Here is a 15,036-nt window from a genome sequence, read left to right on the forward strand (position 1 = left end):
TTAGCTCCTTTTTGAATCCTGTTAGGCTTAAGAGTAGAGCCTGTCCTGTTGCCATCTCTTCAGAAGCCCTGAGCATGCAGAGCGCACACAGTGAGGCTGACAGGTGCCTGCTGTACCCCAACTGCACACTGAACATGTGCACCAGCTATATCCAGGAAACATGAAATACTTCCAGTTGTGTGTGAGTATCTTGCAGCAATAAGCTCTAGCTGAATATTTTGTTTGCAAAGTGTAGATTAATTCCTTTCAATTTCATCTCAGCCTTATTGTTACAGTATACCTCATCATCCAGCTCCTCTTACCAATTCAGGTATTATTTGCTATTCTTGTACCTGCCTTCTCCAAAAAGGACTTTTATTAACAATGCTAGTTTCAAGCCACAGCCTTACTTTTCTTTCATTTCTGCTAGAGCAATACCACCCTCTGCAAAGCTCAGCATCTCCACAAATGCTGTGGTTACAAACGAATGCATCCTTCAGCAGCATTTTAGACCATTTTTCCACAATGCACATTGTAAATGAGGAGTAATATATCTTCAGAATTGCCCAGAAAACATTATTCTGTTAGCAATATAAAAGCCTCACAGTGTCCGAGTAGGTGCCCTTGCCAAAAACATTTTATTGTGAGCCAGATAATTCAGTTTGAATTGTACATGGTTTGGTATAATCATTCCAGTAAAGCATTCTTTACAATTCTGTAACAGCAAGTCACATGGCTCAATAAAGTTTATTGCTGCAAATGCTTAGTGATTCATGGCATGGATGAATTCTGTTTCTTTCCTGGATCAAGTAATCAATAGCAAAATAATCTCCCTGCAATTACATTGCTCTGCATTAGAGGTGTGAAGTAAATAAGTACAAAATCTGATAGAAAAAACAATGTGTACATTAAAATGAACTGCAGTTTGAAACTGGGTGTCCTGCACCACAGTTTTGTGCACAGCCCGTGGCAGAGCTACGTCCAGCCTTAAATGATTCTTGGTCAGCTGATTACACACATTGTGCAACAAACCCCGTCGGGACCGACAGATTCCCATCCCATCATGTCCAACAGAGCCCTGCTGAGAACACTCTGCACTCACACAGACCTCCCTGCCCATCCCCGTGGGTGCCAGGGACCATCTTTTTCAGAGCGCGCTGGAAAAGCGGGACCTACACTCTCCTAATCAACCTTTTCGGCTCTTCCAGTGCTGCTCCTGCACACAGTAAATCAGTGTTTATAACATTCCCTGCTGAGCTGAGTGCAAATTAAATCAGGGTTATTTAGTTTGTACCATCATGTTCAGCTGCAAGTCACAAAAGGAAGCAGAGGCATGGCATTTGGGAAAGGGCACGTGCTTTGCGAGGGGAGCTGCTGACGGAACCTCTTCAGGAGCCCAGCAGGACAGCAGCCCTTCCATACTGCTGCTTCTTCAGCAGCCCAGCAGGACGGCAGCCCTGTGACACTGCTGCTTCCTCAGGAGCCCAGCAGGATGGCAGCCCTGTGACACTGCTGCTCGAGGGGCCCTGGATATCCCTGCTCCCTCTAACCTGCTCTGCTTCACAGATCTGAACCCTGTGGCTCCAGTGACACCACAGCAGGTCACTCACAATAGATGATAGATACATCATCTGTAATAAACAAGTACCAACACAGCTACCTATTTATCTGGTATGAACGGTTTTCTCATAAAAACAGTACGAAAATGATACTGTTTAGAAACAGACTGTTCTGGGGAATAAAGTGCACACTGTTGTTTTTACTGTTTAATGCCTCCTGACTGGGAACACTTAAACGTGGTGGGGTTCCTCTCTAAATATGCTCATGCTATTGCACATGCTTCAATGCAGTGGTAAGCACATACCTGAACTGGGTCTTTTGCTCATGTTTACTTTCTTATCCACAGTCCACCTCATTCTTGAATCTCACACGCACTCTAAAAGGATTTTTATGAGATTAAGTCACAGAAAAGTCACAAAAAGCCAGAGGGAAGGCTGCCTATACGAGCTTAATATAACTCCTTCCTACGAAGGCATTAGAGTATGGTCTTTCATTATATGTTCATTCCCATTGGAGCTCGATTTCATTTGGTGCCCTGACTAGGCTGTGCACTGGAAAAGAGCCACAAATGTGCTGTCTGCAGGAATGGGAAAAAAAAAAAATTAAGAAAAAAAATAATCAAAGAAGTAACCTGTAACAGGCACTTAGCTTGGAAATTTCCAGTCCAAATAAATGAGTGGTAAGAAGGTGAAAAAGGATCCTACAGATAGATGCATCAAGTAACTCTCTCATGGATTTTGATGTGAACAGTCCTACTTATAACATGTTCTCTAATGCTGTTCACAGCTACGCACCAAGTTTTCACTAATTAGCTACAACCTACATTTGCCTACATCATTTAAAAGTACATACACATACACACTCTCTCTCTCATCTTTTATAAAAAGTAACTGACAAATATCCAAACAGACAGCTCCTGTATCATGCTACTGAGAACATCCATTCCCTGCCAATCTCCAGTGACTTAAAAACAATATGGGATCAGTTTACCTTTCACTGTACCGTACTTTTCAATCCACAGAGAAAAACCGCTGCCTTTCTGAAATAAATATGCCATCATCACAGAACAAACAGCTTGAGGCCCAGCTCATCTCTTGGTCAAATCAACTTAGGTTCACTTCAATATATCTATGTTGACTTATAAAAGCAAAAGAGATGGCTTGAACATTTGCAAATCACCTTTTCGAGTCAGGGCTAGGGAAGACTGCTCATTCAGTGAGTCCCCATCCCTTCTTTCCCACAAGCACACAGACTCCTGTCCTCTACCTTGGGCAGCAGGTACAGAACTGGGATTCCCTCTATTAGGTGACAAACTACTCAGGGTTGGGGGCTATTTCTCTCCCAGGCTCAAGAGCCCCATTCCCAAGCACAGCCTCTGGGCACTGCCACAATGTATACCTATAACAACAGCAGCAAAACATCAGCATGAAGTAGGTGACCCCAACAACTCAGCCACTGTGCTCCCTGGTGTGACACTGTGCACTCGTAGTGGTTGGCATCCAGCAGTCTCTTCTCAGAAGGGTTGTCTGAAGTGAAAAAGGACTTAAAATAAATCCATTTAGTAGTAAAACTTCAGTTCACCAAGTCTGTGGTTATTAGGTCAAGTCTGCTTGAGGAAAAGGCTTTTCATATGAGGTTAATCAAAGGGCTGAACCCAAAGAGTCCAGTGTGCACAGAAAGTTGAAACAAGGCAGACTTCCTCATCCTGGTGCAGGTCTGGTTGCCCTGTCCTCTACAGCACTGCTTCAGGAATAAAGTGTCATCATCATCCACTGTAAAATAATGTGGAGAGTGAGTTGAAATAACCCATCCCTCTGAGAGCTCTGGCATATTCACACCTGGACTGGACTGTGGGGCACTGGAGATTTTTTGCTTCCAGAAGGAGCAGAAGTTATAACAATGCAGAAGACTTAGAAGCCTGAAGCTCCTTGTTATTTCTAACCTACACTGTAAGTGGTCAGTTAAAGATACCTTTTCTAACGCTACACAACAAAACATGCAGTGCCCTGTGCAACAAAGGAGCCTGCATTTGGCAGTCAGGGAATGGGCTTTACCTCAGATTCCCGGAGATATATCCCTTTGCCATCTTGTGTTAAGTTGCGAAATGCCTCTGCAAAAGAAGAAAATGAGGAGCATTAACTTTATAGCCAGGAGATCACCACCAGCCAAGACACTGTCTCAAGAAAAACCTCAAAGGCAGAGTATGTAGGCTATTCACAAGTGCATGTGAGCTTCTCTGTTCTGTCACTGGAATATCCCTGAAGGCTGGAACACTGGGACCAGCTGAATAAAGTCAGGCACATTACTGTCTGCCCACCCATCTGTGAAACCTCAAAATACAGGGGGTCCCAACATCACCCACTACAATTTTGGGACGTGCAAAATGTCCACAGCATGAGCTCACAGACTAAGCATCTGTGAGCTGTCTCATCATCACAACTGCAGTCCATCAAAGATATATTTCAAGGCTCTCTTCTTCCTGAAAAGGGTATATTTCAATGCTGTCTTCTTCATGGAAAATGAGTAGTCTTCATCTGTAATTTGCCTACCTCCTCCTACAGAAGGTTGGTGCAAACCTGCAGAGAGCTTAATCACTCTGATATGTACAGCCTGGATGTCTGTAAAAAGGGACTGGTGGAAAAGTAAAGAGAGAAAACTTGATTTTGCCTATATCCGTCCCTTGCTTTAAATTGATTATTCTTGGTTTATTCAGAAATCCAGTCCTACTAATTTTGACCTTGCCACTGCCAGCTGGAGCAGCGTCAGAGGGGTCAGGGCTTAGCCAGCAGCCCTGCTTGCCTGGCCAGACACATAACACCAGCCTTACCTCCCATGATCTCTACTCGAAGCATGAAGCAAACAAAGCTCTCAAAGCTGATCCGTAAGTCAGGGTCACCATATCTGATTGCCATCAAATTACAGACTTCATTGCTGAGTGAAATGCCTTCATAAAATGGAAGAGGAAAAAAAAAAAAAGGAAAACAGAATGAGATGGCAACTCCCAGCTGTACACAGCTGAATATGCACAGCTATGGGTGCACACACAGCTGTGACCATGCACAACTGAGTGGTCTCCAGCCTTTCTCCAAAACCTTGGTTTTTCAAGCCTCCTCTAAGATAATCTCAAACATTAGCCAGCCCAAGTGAGACCCCTACATGAAGATACCTCCCACAAATTTAAAAGGGTTCAGATCTGATCCGCTATAATCACAGTCCTGCCAGAGTTGGAATAAAATACACATAGGCCTCCTTTGCTCATGGGATATGAGGGTAATAGCAGTACCTGGGTTTAAGAGCAATACTCCCCAAAAGGGTTGGAAAAGAGATGAAAAAGAAAATCCAGAGGAAGCTCATAGAGCTTCAATCCCAATGCCAAGCAGCAGCAGCATTTGCAAGGAATAAAAGCATTTTCTATTCATGGCCTGGGATTTTAGTTTGCTTTAGCAGAGGTCTGCCTGGGTTTCTCACTGTGCTTTCACTGACTCAGATGAACTGGGGGAACATGCAGCAAAAAGAGGAATGATATTTAAGATGTAAACGCGCAAAGGAAGCTACAAGACTGACAACAGCCCCCACACAATGCCCAGTAATAGTAACAGAGCTTGGTCCAGTACTTGGACCCATATGTATCATCTTCCATTTCTAGGTCAAGCTTCAGACATTGCATTAGTGAAGTCTGGCACCAGTATTGCCTCTGTGCAAGTCCCACACTTCCAGGTTTGGTACCTGAGCTGTTGTCTTCAGCAGAGGTAGCAAATTAACATGACTTAGATCTGGCCTCTTGCATGCATTCACACAACCCCACGTAGCCTTTTAAAATTCAATTAGCAACAAAGAGGAAGGGATTTAAAAAATGAGTCTAAAATAAGCAGACACTTCTGTTTCAGACAACTATCAGTACGAGACCACACTTGGGCGAAGACTGAGTAGCCCATTCCATGGCAAAATAATTTTCAGATGTGTTTATCCAGGTAAAAGAGAAGGAAGAGATGCCACGATCATATAGCCTATGATGTTTTCCACTTCTCCCAGGCCCTACCTACGACTATCAAGATGTTCCCCAGCCCTAGGCTTTTTCCACTTTTGTGAGGAAGAGGATGAGACTTGTCAAAATGTGCCATGGGCTCACCTGTCTCCTGTACAGCTGCATGCAGTTCCACAAGGTCAAGCTTTCCTGATCTGCTTGTGTCTCCTTTCTGGAAAACTTCCTGGGGGGTGAAGGGAGTATTTTTAAACATAACAAGCCACCCAGAAAAACAACAGATGACACCAAAGGGATTGTGAGCAGGGAGATATTGCAAGGGGGCACAGAAATTATTGTTATACCAAATAGAAAAGTAGCCTTTTCCACAGGACTCTGAATTCCTGGATACTCAGCGTGCCAGTGGCATTCAGCTTAGTGGGAGAATTAAAGTCAAAACATCTCAATTAAGCTTTAGGTAGCACCCATTACATATTGAAACAAACAAACAAAACCACAAAAAAAAAAACCAAACAAAAAAAACCCACCAAAAAACCCCAAACAAACCAAAAACTTATAGCCACTCTAACATTTCTGCAATTATAACATGAGGATAATGATTTCTTAGCCCATATGCCTATCTATAGGCTTGATCCTCCTCCCACTAAAGTCAACGGAAATCTGGCTGCTGATTTCAGAAGCAGCAGGAATCAACCCTTTCCCAAACCAACTCCATTCTGTCACAGCTGAACTGTTATTATGGAGGGTGAGATGTTCAATAAGCAGGGCCACGTGCTGGTGGTAAAGAAATCAGAGTAACACCCAGTCTGCCTTACGAAATAATGCTCCAATGGAGTATTATATGAGTCAGAAGTATCACTCATGACAAGGATACATCCAGGAGTGCCAAGATACCCTGGCAGGAATCCAGACTGAAATTCAGGCGAAAACTCTGGAAGTCTGGGGAGAGGGAAAAAAAAAAAAATTGTTTTGAGGAGTCATTGAATATCTCTCAGAAAAATGGACTCTCACAAAATTCTCCCTCACTTGAGAGGGCTCAGGTTCCCAAGCCTTTGTGAAACTTTACACCCACTTGAGAAGAAGTATCATTTATGATGATAAAAATATGAGGCAACAGGATGGATTCTACTAGTCTCAGAAAATCCAATATGAGCTCCCTGCAGGCATGTAATACAGAATGAAATATGGTGCACTATCTCCAGCTATTAGAGAAAATGGAAGGAAAAGGACATCCAAAGCTCTAATCCCAAACAGAATTTACTGCATGACCTTGAGCAAAGTCACTTGACCTGAAGAGCTTTGGGGAACAGCATTGCAGATTAATTGAAACTCTTGTACTAAGCATCTCTATCTCCCTCTCTTTCACAGACACAGTGCCAGCTCTGTTAATATAATTAAAAGTACAGGCATTGCTGGAAACATGATGCTGCATCAAAGCTTAGCATTCCTGCTTCATATATAAGTTACATGAAGAGTAACAAAAATAGGCTCTAATCCCACCACAAATCATGATTATAGATGATCTGTAGCCTCACACTGAGTAAGGGACAGAATCATAACTCACCAATCTCTTCTCTGCAGAAAGTCAAGATGCTTTAATAATTTTAATCCTGTAATAGCCCTGTTTTGTAAATATGAATCAAGTACTGTAAAGTTTTTAAAATCACTGTCTTAAAATCGATCACTCGTGAAAAATAGAGATTCCCTGTTCCACACAGTCCTCTCACAGATAAGACAGTGCCTGGTGGGTCACTGCAAAAAGACTCAAGAGCTATCCTTGTCTACCTTTGTAGAAAAGAGAGCACTGTCAAATTCAGCTTAAGTGAAAAAGACATCACATCAGTCTTTTGATTGTATTCTTTGTTGCCTGTAATGGCTGGATGGAGTATTTTCTATGTTGAACATTGGTTGTTCCCAGTGAAGAAACTGCAAAGAAAATCTGGATTCAACATTATATGTGTAATTTCATTGTCATTGTTCAGAGAAAACAGCCATTGCAATACCTTACTGTTGTCTAGGTGGTGTTATTTATAAATAGGAACCAAATTACAAGGTTGTGGAGTGCCCTGGGCTGCCCCTGGCAGAGTGGATGTCACAGTCCTCATAAGAGAGACAAGCTCAGGACTCAACTGTGTCTCACAAGCATAGGTTACACAGGCCACCTGCACCTCATCCTGTCTCCCAAACACACACAGAGCAAGGAACAGCCCTGTGCATGCATAGCAGGGAAGAGTAAACAGGAATAGCAGGCATGAACCAGGCACATGAAGGCAAAGACCCTCATCCACCATATAAATGCCTGCAGATCAGGCTTTCCACACCTCTGAGCAGTGGTGCTGCCAAGACTGGCAGTGGCTCAGGGTTGAAGGAGATTTCAGTTTCAGAATCAAGGCTGAGGTCAAGCTGGGTTTGGAGGTCAAACTAAGAGTCTGCATCCACACTTGTTCTCCCCCATTCTTCCAGTTGTTGAAATTCAAACTAGATTAGCCTCACTTCTAAAATTTCTGCCATGTTGATTCATACCCCAGCAAATCCTTTTGCTCTGGAAATCTAAGATGGCATCAGAAGAGTCAGTTCAATCAGATTAAGCCAGTTTCTCTTCCCAGAATGCAAGTAATAGATATAGGAGCTGAGGCTTTTCTCTGAGAGGGTTTATTTTACAGAAACATTGTTTTTCAGTACTTACTTCTCCAAGATATATTATTCAAGATCTTCTGGAGCTGAACAGCATTTATTTCAGGATTCTGTGATATGGAAGAGAATTTTAATTCTTGTTTTTTATTTTTTTTTTTAGTACTAAATCACTTTTCTCCTACTTTTGTTTTCCCAGCATGTCCCATCTTCATTCTCTGCTTTTCTGGCCCCACTCCAGCCACTGGGAAAATCAATAGAAAAGGCTCCCTTTGAATATGACAAGATTCTAAGCCTGCAAGAGCTGCAGTCTGCTCTGGGCTAAGTTCTCAGGGCTCTACACCGATCAATGCAGCAGATTTACACCGAGTGAGGATCCAGACCGTTAACCTTTTGGCCTTGGTGCCATCTGTCCCATCAAGCACACTGTCAAGAGACTTGCTTCAAATATTTCCCTTTTATCACGTACAGACAAAAAAGATGGAAACTTTGGAATGCTTCTCCCCAAACTTTTCAAAGCAAAGGTTCCCCTTCATCCTTGTCATATTAAAGTTTACAGGTTTTTTAGAAGCTGTGACAATCATTTGTTTGGAGGGCTTTTTTAAATGTCACTCTTCAAAAATAAAAGGCTATTTTCAAATCATTGAGCCATACCAGGGTAATGCCTTCAGAAATGGCAGTGCTGTCTGCCTCTGTGTGTCCTTGGACCTCCTGACAGCAAAGGACCAACATCTCACAGTATGTGGCAATTTCTAGCACATCTGAAAGCCACACCATTCTCAAAACCAAAATCTTAAACCAGTGGCATAAAGTAAAAGCATTGCTTGTTATCAGTAACAGTTTCCTTCAAATTATTCCTATTAAAAGTGCAAATCTGTTTTTGTAAAACTGTGTTTGCCAGGGTAAGATGCTAAATAAATGCAGTGACCTTTTCTGAAAGGTGAAACTCTTGCATCTCTCACCATAGTTAGTAGGATCCCTGATGGTCAATTCTATCTCAAATCAGGCTAGAGAGATCCTTAAGAATCTTTCACAGTAAAGATCATATTTCACCAGGAAAATTAGGGAAAAAGGGAGGTGACGGGACATCTGATACCTACTTCACCTCTCAAAGCAAGTTAGTTGCCATCCAACTTGTGATGAAGTATGTGTGAGACAAGTGTCAGTGTTTCAGGGGGTGTTATCTAACTGGTAACTTTCCCCAGTGAATGTAAGAACACCCTAAAAGGATAGGATGGGTTCACACAGCCCATCACTTTGTCCCCAATACAGGCAATAGTAATTAATGTTTAGGGAGAGCACATGAGCCTGGTCAGCTTCTGCAGTCCATTCTGCTGTTTCCCTGGCACCCACATCTGTTGGAAAAGGGATCTGACAGTATACATCCCTGCCCAGTCCTTTAGTACCTGTTTATGGACTTTCTGCCCATCAGTTTGCTAATACCTCTTGAGCCTCTTGATATTGTCACATCCACAATGTCCTGTGGCATTAAGTTCCAGGCATTCCCACCCTCTTGTGTGGAGAAGTCTGCCTATCTCAACATTATCATATTGCTAAGCTTCACAGTCAAATTTGCTGCACTGTACACACAACCCTATCTGCTCCCTATGGCCCCTCTCTGTTCCCCACACTTCCACATCCAGACCTCCCTTGAGCACCCACGTGCTTTTACTTTCACAGAGCTACATAATAGCTCTGGAGGAGTTTATTCTGGCAGCTCATGCAAGCACCTACCTGTTGAAAATGCCTTGTGAAGAAATCCTCCCAAATCTTGCCTTCATACCTATCAACAATTTCCTTTAAGGTATTAAAAAAAAATATTAATCATTAACTTGCAGAAGAAAAATATTGTCATCCAAGTTATTAAAGATAATTTCCCAGAACTGCACTCCATCCCCTGCCCTTCCACTTTCTCCCCACCACTGCAATCAATGCTACATCACTGACACAGCCCACTGCTAAGATAGCTCCCCACACCACAGAAATGCTATTTCTTGGAAAGAAATACTCAGATAACACTCAGTGGGGAGAAACGTTCCCCCCACCCTGCCCCAACAAATGATGCAACAACAAAGGATGTGGCTCACTCTTTGTCAAGAAGAGAGAGAAGGGCCTCTGTCTTCCTATATACAGCACAACAGAGGAGATGAAAGCAGGAAAGGCCTTTTTATGCCAGGGGAACAGACCATGCTGTAAACTCCCTGGCACAAGGGGCAGACATGCATGCACTGCCACTGAGCTCAGCTATTTCCAAAATAGCCTATAGGCTGCTGCATGGGAATATTACTGCTCAGGTCCCATGATGTCTTCAACACTTTCAAGGTATGAAAGGAACAGGGACAAGTGCAAGAATGGACCTTGAGCCTCCAAAAAGCCATGAACAGGAAAGACTGCAGAGCCAGTAAGATGGTGTCACTAAAAGATGTTTGCAAAAAGGCAACCAACTAAGGTGCTTGGCCTGTCCTCCACATTGGACTGCATCTGTCTGCATGGCCCAAAGGACTCCGGCTGTAAACCCAAGCCATGCTTTCAAAAGTGCTGAAATACAAGCCCTGACATTCTCACTCAGCCTGTCCCTACAGCAGAGCAACAGTAAAAACCCAACATTCAGAGCTGAAGACTGAACCACAGACCTCCCACTCCTCTTACATCCACTCACCTTAGAGAGGATGAAACTTGTGTTCCCGCCCATTTCCCTGGAGATGCAAAAAAGCAGACCTGTTATGAAGGTATCTCAGAGTTGTGTGTTTGTCTCACCACAGGTGGCATCCCCCATCCCCAGATGGGGCCCCAGCCTGCTATTGCAGGTTGTTTTATTCTCTGGTGTTACAGCTGCTGTAAGGGAAGGCCTCATGTCCATACAACTTCCAAGGGCTGCCAGCATTTGAAGTATTCAAAGCACTGTTATGCACAAGCAACTGTCCTAGCACTGCCAGAAGGGTCTCCTGGCACATTAATGGTGCATTAAAAGCTCTTGTCCTTCTCACAGTCTCAAACATGTCCATGCTGCAAGAATTTTGTGGGCCTAGCTCAACACTACTCAAAAGGATAAGGCCAAAAGCAGTGCTTCAGCCACTGAGAATCCTAAGGTGGGAGAAACCCACACCAGCCTCTCTAAAAGAGACTATGCTGCTTTTGGCAGAGAAAGGCTTTATGCTGCTCCCATTAGACTAGAAAGACCAGACTATTCCAGAGAATTAGGTGCTGGCAGAGGGGCAGCAGCATCTCACCGAAGAACATGTTTCCTGGAGAAAACCCGCAGGATGAATTCAGACTCTTGCTGAGGCTCCAGGGTGGATGGGACAATCACATAGACACCAGGCTCCAGATGGAAGTCATGAGTCACTTCTCGCTCATCAAGAAAAACCTGGTGCTTGTTCACAGGCTGATGTCGGGTGAAGAAAGCTGGGGGCAATTTTCTGTTGCTTTCCTGGTACTGTTCAGGGAAGAAAGATAAGAGATGAGTTCTGCACCAGCTGAACAGATGCACAGAAGGCATGTGGAGGATTCACAGGCATGGCATAGACAGCCTGCCCTCACACTTCAGATTGTTTTGCAGCACAGGCAGGTAACAGAGCCCCAAGGACTCAGTCTCCTCCCAGCACATGGTGGTTATCACTTATGCAACACCCCTGTCCAATACTACTGTGACAAAGAACTGGGTTTCCTACAATTTATCAACCATGTAAGAGTACTTGTACAGAACAGCAGTGAGGACTGGAGAGGAGAAGCTATTCCTGTCAAAGTGGATACTGCAAAAGGCTTTTCCATAATGAGAGAAGTAACTGCAGGCAGGAACTGCTCTAGACACTGCTCTTCACTAGCCAGAACACCCATTCTATCCCATAAGGACCACACACTTTGTCCCCAGCTTGTTCTTACTGCTAGGGATCTGGTGGCAGAGGATTTTGGAGTACCTGTGATCTGAGCCTACTGCAGGCACAACCTAAGCCCTAACCCTGACTTAATGCAAGAGTTCTTGATCTGCCTGACACTCTTTGCTCTGCAGGCACTTTTCAGCAACAGGAGGATGGATAAAGTGTTGATCCAGGCAACACAGAGCTCATTTTTAATGCCACTGAGTGCCCAGTACACAAGCAAAATAAATAATCCTGCTAGCTAAAACCACTGTCACCTTCTGATCTTGGCTGTTCCTCAAAACATTTAGTCATTTTACTCTGCAGCCTCATGGGGAGAGGCTATGCCTCTTCCTTTGCCAGTATTTTTCTTACTAATAGAGCAATCTTTCTTCTGAAAGGTTCAGGGTTACTCCTCCTCATGCCCCTTATGTTAAATTCAAAGTTTTTATATTCCAGTCAATACTTGGTTGACAGTAGTTCCAATACCTTAGATGCTCTCAGCTTGCCATCTCTCTGTATTGATCTTGGCAATCACTACAAACCTGAAATTAAAGTCCTGGCTGCCACCATTCCCACTCAGGTGTGACAGAGGAGTGTGCTAGGGCCACACCCAGACCCACCCCCTCTGCCAGCAAGTTTACCTTACTTGTAACCTTGAGAGTGCACAAAATATTTAGGTCAGGAAGGCATGGCATCTTACCTCATAGTTACCATGCTGGAAATATGGTAACTAGGAACACAACTGTGCTGCGCTAACCATACACCTAAATTAGTTCTTTGCCAGCCCAGATTTTCATTTAAGAGGTGTTCTGACCAGTAATAGAGTGGAAGATAAGCCCTTAGAAGACAAGAGGAGCTAAACCTTTCCTTGTTAACACTGATACCACTTCTAATACCTTTGAAGATCCATTATAGGACCTGAACAACCAATGCCCCCTTTTAAGGCCCCTGAGCCCTCCTGATATGGCAGCTTTTCAGAAGAGTCAGTGGATAGCTCTGTATTAGTAGTGCCTTGCTGTGGTGCCTCACTGAACTCAAATACTCACTATCAGCCAAGGAACAAAGGCAAACACACTACCTTCAGTGTTGTCTTAATTGCTGCACCAGCTCAGGTGCCCCAGCAAACAGTCAGTAGTGGTGACAAGAGACTCACCTGTAGGTCTACCTGCAGGAAGAAAAGAAACAGAGCAACTGTCAGACAAGTTTGCTCACATAACATAGCCATGTCATTCCTGGGAAGCAAAGCAGATACATACATCCAGCTGGGGTCTTTGCCTTCAGAAACCTCAGTCCCTCTACCCAAAAACCCTTCCCCACAGTCACCTCACTGTAGCTGTGCAACCTCACAGGAGCAACAAGAGCTGTGGCTCTGTTCAAGGGAGAAGGGTGGCTCTCAAGGCACTAGGATAAGCAGAGAACTGAGGGGATATCCACTTATCCCCAGATACACAGGGAACTAGCAGTATGCACACATGGACCGCTGCTACCTCATACTAGGCACACTTCTAAAGCACAATTTACTGTGGCTGGAAATAATCTGAGGGCAGAGCTCTTCCTGCCTCAAAGTAAGGGCACTCCTGGCACCTTCTCCCAGCTGTTGCACATACTCTCAGAGAAAGGAAAATAAAAAAGCATACTTTGAAGGAAAAGGCACTTCTCACTGCTCTGCAGGGTGACATGCAGCACACTGGAGAGGCAGCAAGTGGGACACAGAGCTGTGCTGTGATGTGTGAGGAGAGTGGGTGCAGGCAGAAGGAAAGAGCACAGAGCACCCTGGGCACAACAAAACTCTTCATCTGCAAAGCCCTACAATTTACAGGGCCTGGAAGTTTTCCTATGTGGTGAAAGCAAGAAAAGAAAAGCAATTCTTCACACCTTATAGAGTAAAAATCCAATGAAAAGGTGAGGAGCTTGGTTCCGGTGTTTGCTGCTGTGTTTCTGCATCAGGGATATAACCACATTGCACGAATTCAGGCTTTTCTTACTGTCTTCAACTGGTAAAACATTCAGCCAGTACTGAGGGTTCATCCAAAAGTTGCCTAAGCAAAACAAGAAAAGAATTTTGATGTCATTTTCCCTCACAAAATTGATTGCCAGCTTCCCACATGATGCCTGGCACTGGACTGAATCGGTCACAACTAGTCTGTACCTCCAGATGCCACAGGAATTTGATTTTAGGGTGCAGTTCACAAGTTTAGCAGTGTAACTTATCTAAAACAGTAAAACGACCCAGGAACAAGGAACTCTATTTCTGCTTACATGCAACTAAGAGCTCATTTTGTTTATAAATGTATCACTGTTCCTGTATCACCTCTGGTATATGGACTAGCTGACTTCAGACCCCACCTGTTCTGCTTCCAGAAGAGCTGAGCTTCTGCATTTCCCATTCACTTTACTTAAAATACCACTCCCTGGAGGTGCTGAGAATGCAAATTTTAACAGACAAGTTTAATGCCCTAAAGCAGAACAGTGTTGGCAATTGATCCCGTGATTCTGCAGCTCATTTCATGCTATAATCAACCCACTGCCCTATGTTTGCAAGTGATGCATTTTCTGTGATAGCACAAGGCAATCAAAGTCCTTCAGCTGCTTATTTTTGATGTTGGTGTGGAGGCATATTTCTGGTGTGGAAGCGCATATTTCTGTTGTCAGTTTTATGCTAAGAGGTATAAGGTGCTAGTAACTGAGTCAGCAGAGCATCCAAATGTCAGTCATCCAAAAGAGCACCCCTCACCATTACAGAATCCCAGACTTCCTCCTGCTGTACTTCCTTTAACCCATCTCCCACTCTTCAGGGAATACATCCACTTTTTCCCATCTTCCTGGCTCATGAGGTCTGGAGTTAGTTTACAGATCATCAGATCTACAAAATGAATCTGAAAATCTCGCAGAGACATCCTGGGAAAAGAGTGCCAAGAGACATCTTGTCAGCAGTTTAGTTTAGTCCATATGGCTCATAAAAAGAAAAGGAAAGGGAGCAGGGAACTTTGAAGCCGCACCATTCTGCGTTACATATGGCAATGC

At 43.8% G+C, this 15,036-nt stretch overlaps 1 protein-coding gene across 1 annotated transcript in view; it reads right to left on the minus strand.

The window, feature by feature from the left end:
* Window positions 1-605: 605 nt before the first annotated feature.
* The window catches only part of LOC113954683 (calpain-14-like), a 32,370-nt gene continuing 17,939 nt past the window's right edge, over window positions 606-15,036 (minus strand). Inside the window, 13 exon segments of the mRNA XM_027659346.1 lie at window positions 606-3,311; window positions 3,594-3,649; window positions 4,367-4,483; window positions 5,669-5,747; window positions 5,866-5,934; window positions 6,396-6,460; window positions 8,208-8,265; window positions 9,887-9,949; window positions 10,812-10,848; window positions 11,383-11,588; window positions 13,166-13,177; window positions 13,888-14,051; window positions 14,747-14,910. Coding sequence (XP_027515147.1) covers window positions 3,285-3,311; window positions 3,594-3,649; window positions 4,367-4,483; window positions 5,669-5,747; window positions 5,866-5,934; window positions 6,396-6,460; window positions 8,208-8,265; window positions 9,887-9,949; window positions 10,812-10,848; window positions 11,383-11,588; window positions 13,166-13,177; window positions 13,888-14,051; window positions 14,747-14,910 — 1,117 coding nt within the window. The 3' untranslated portion in view covers window positions 606-3,284.

Source organism: Corapipo altera, unplaced genomic scaffold (genome assembly GCF_003945725.1).
Source record: "Corapipo altera isolate COAL_440 unplaced genomic scaffold, ASM394572v1 48, whole genome shotgun sequence".
Taxonomy (NCBI): Eukaryota; Metazoa; Chordata; class Aves; order Passeriformes; family Pipridae; genus Corapipo; species Corapipo altera.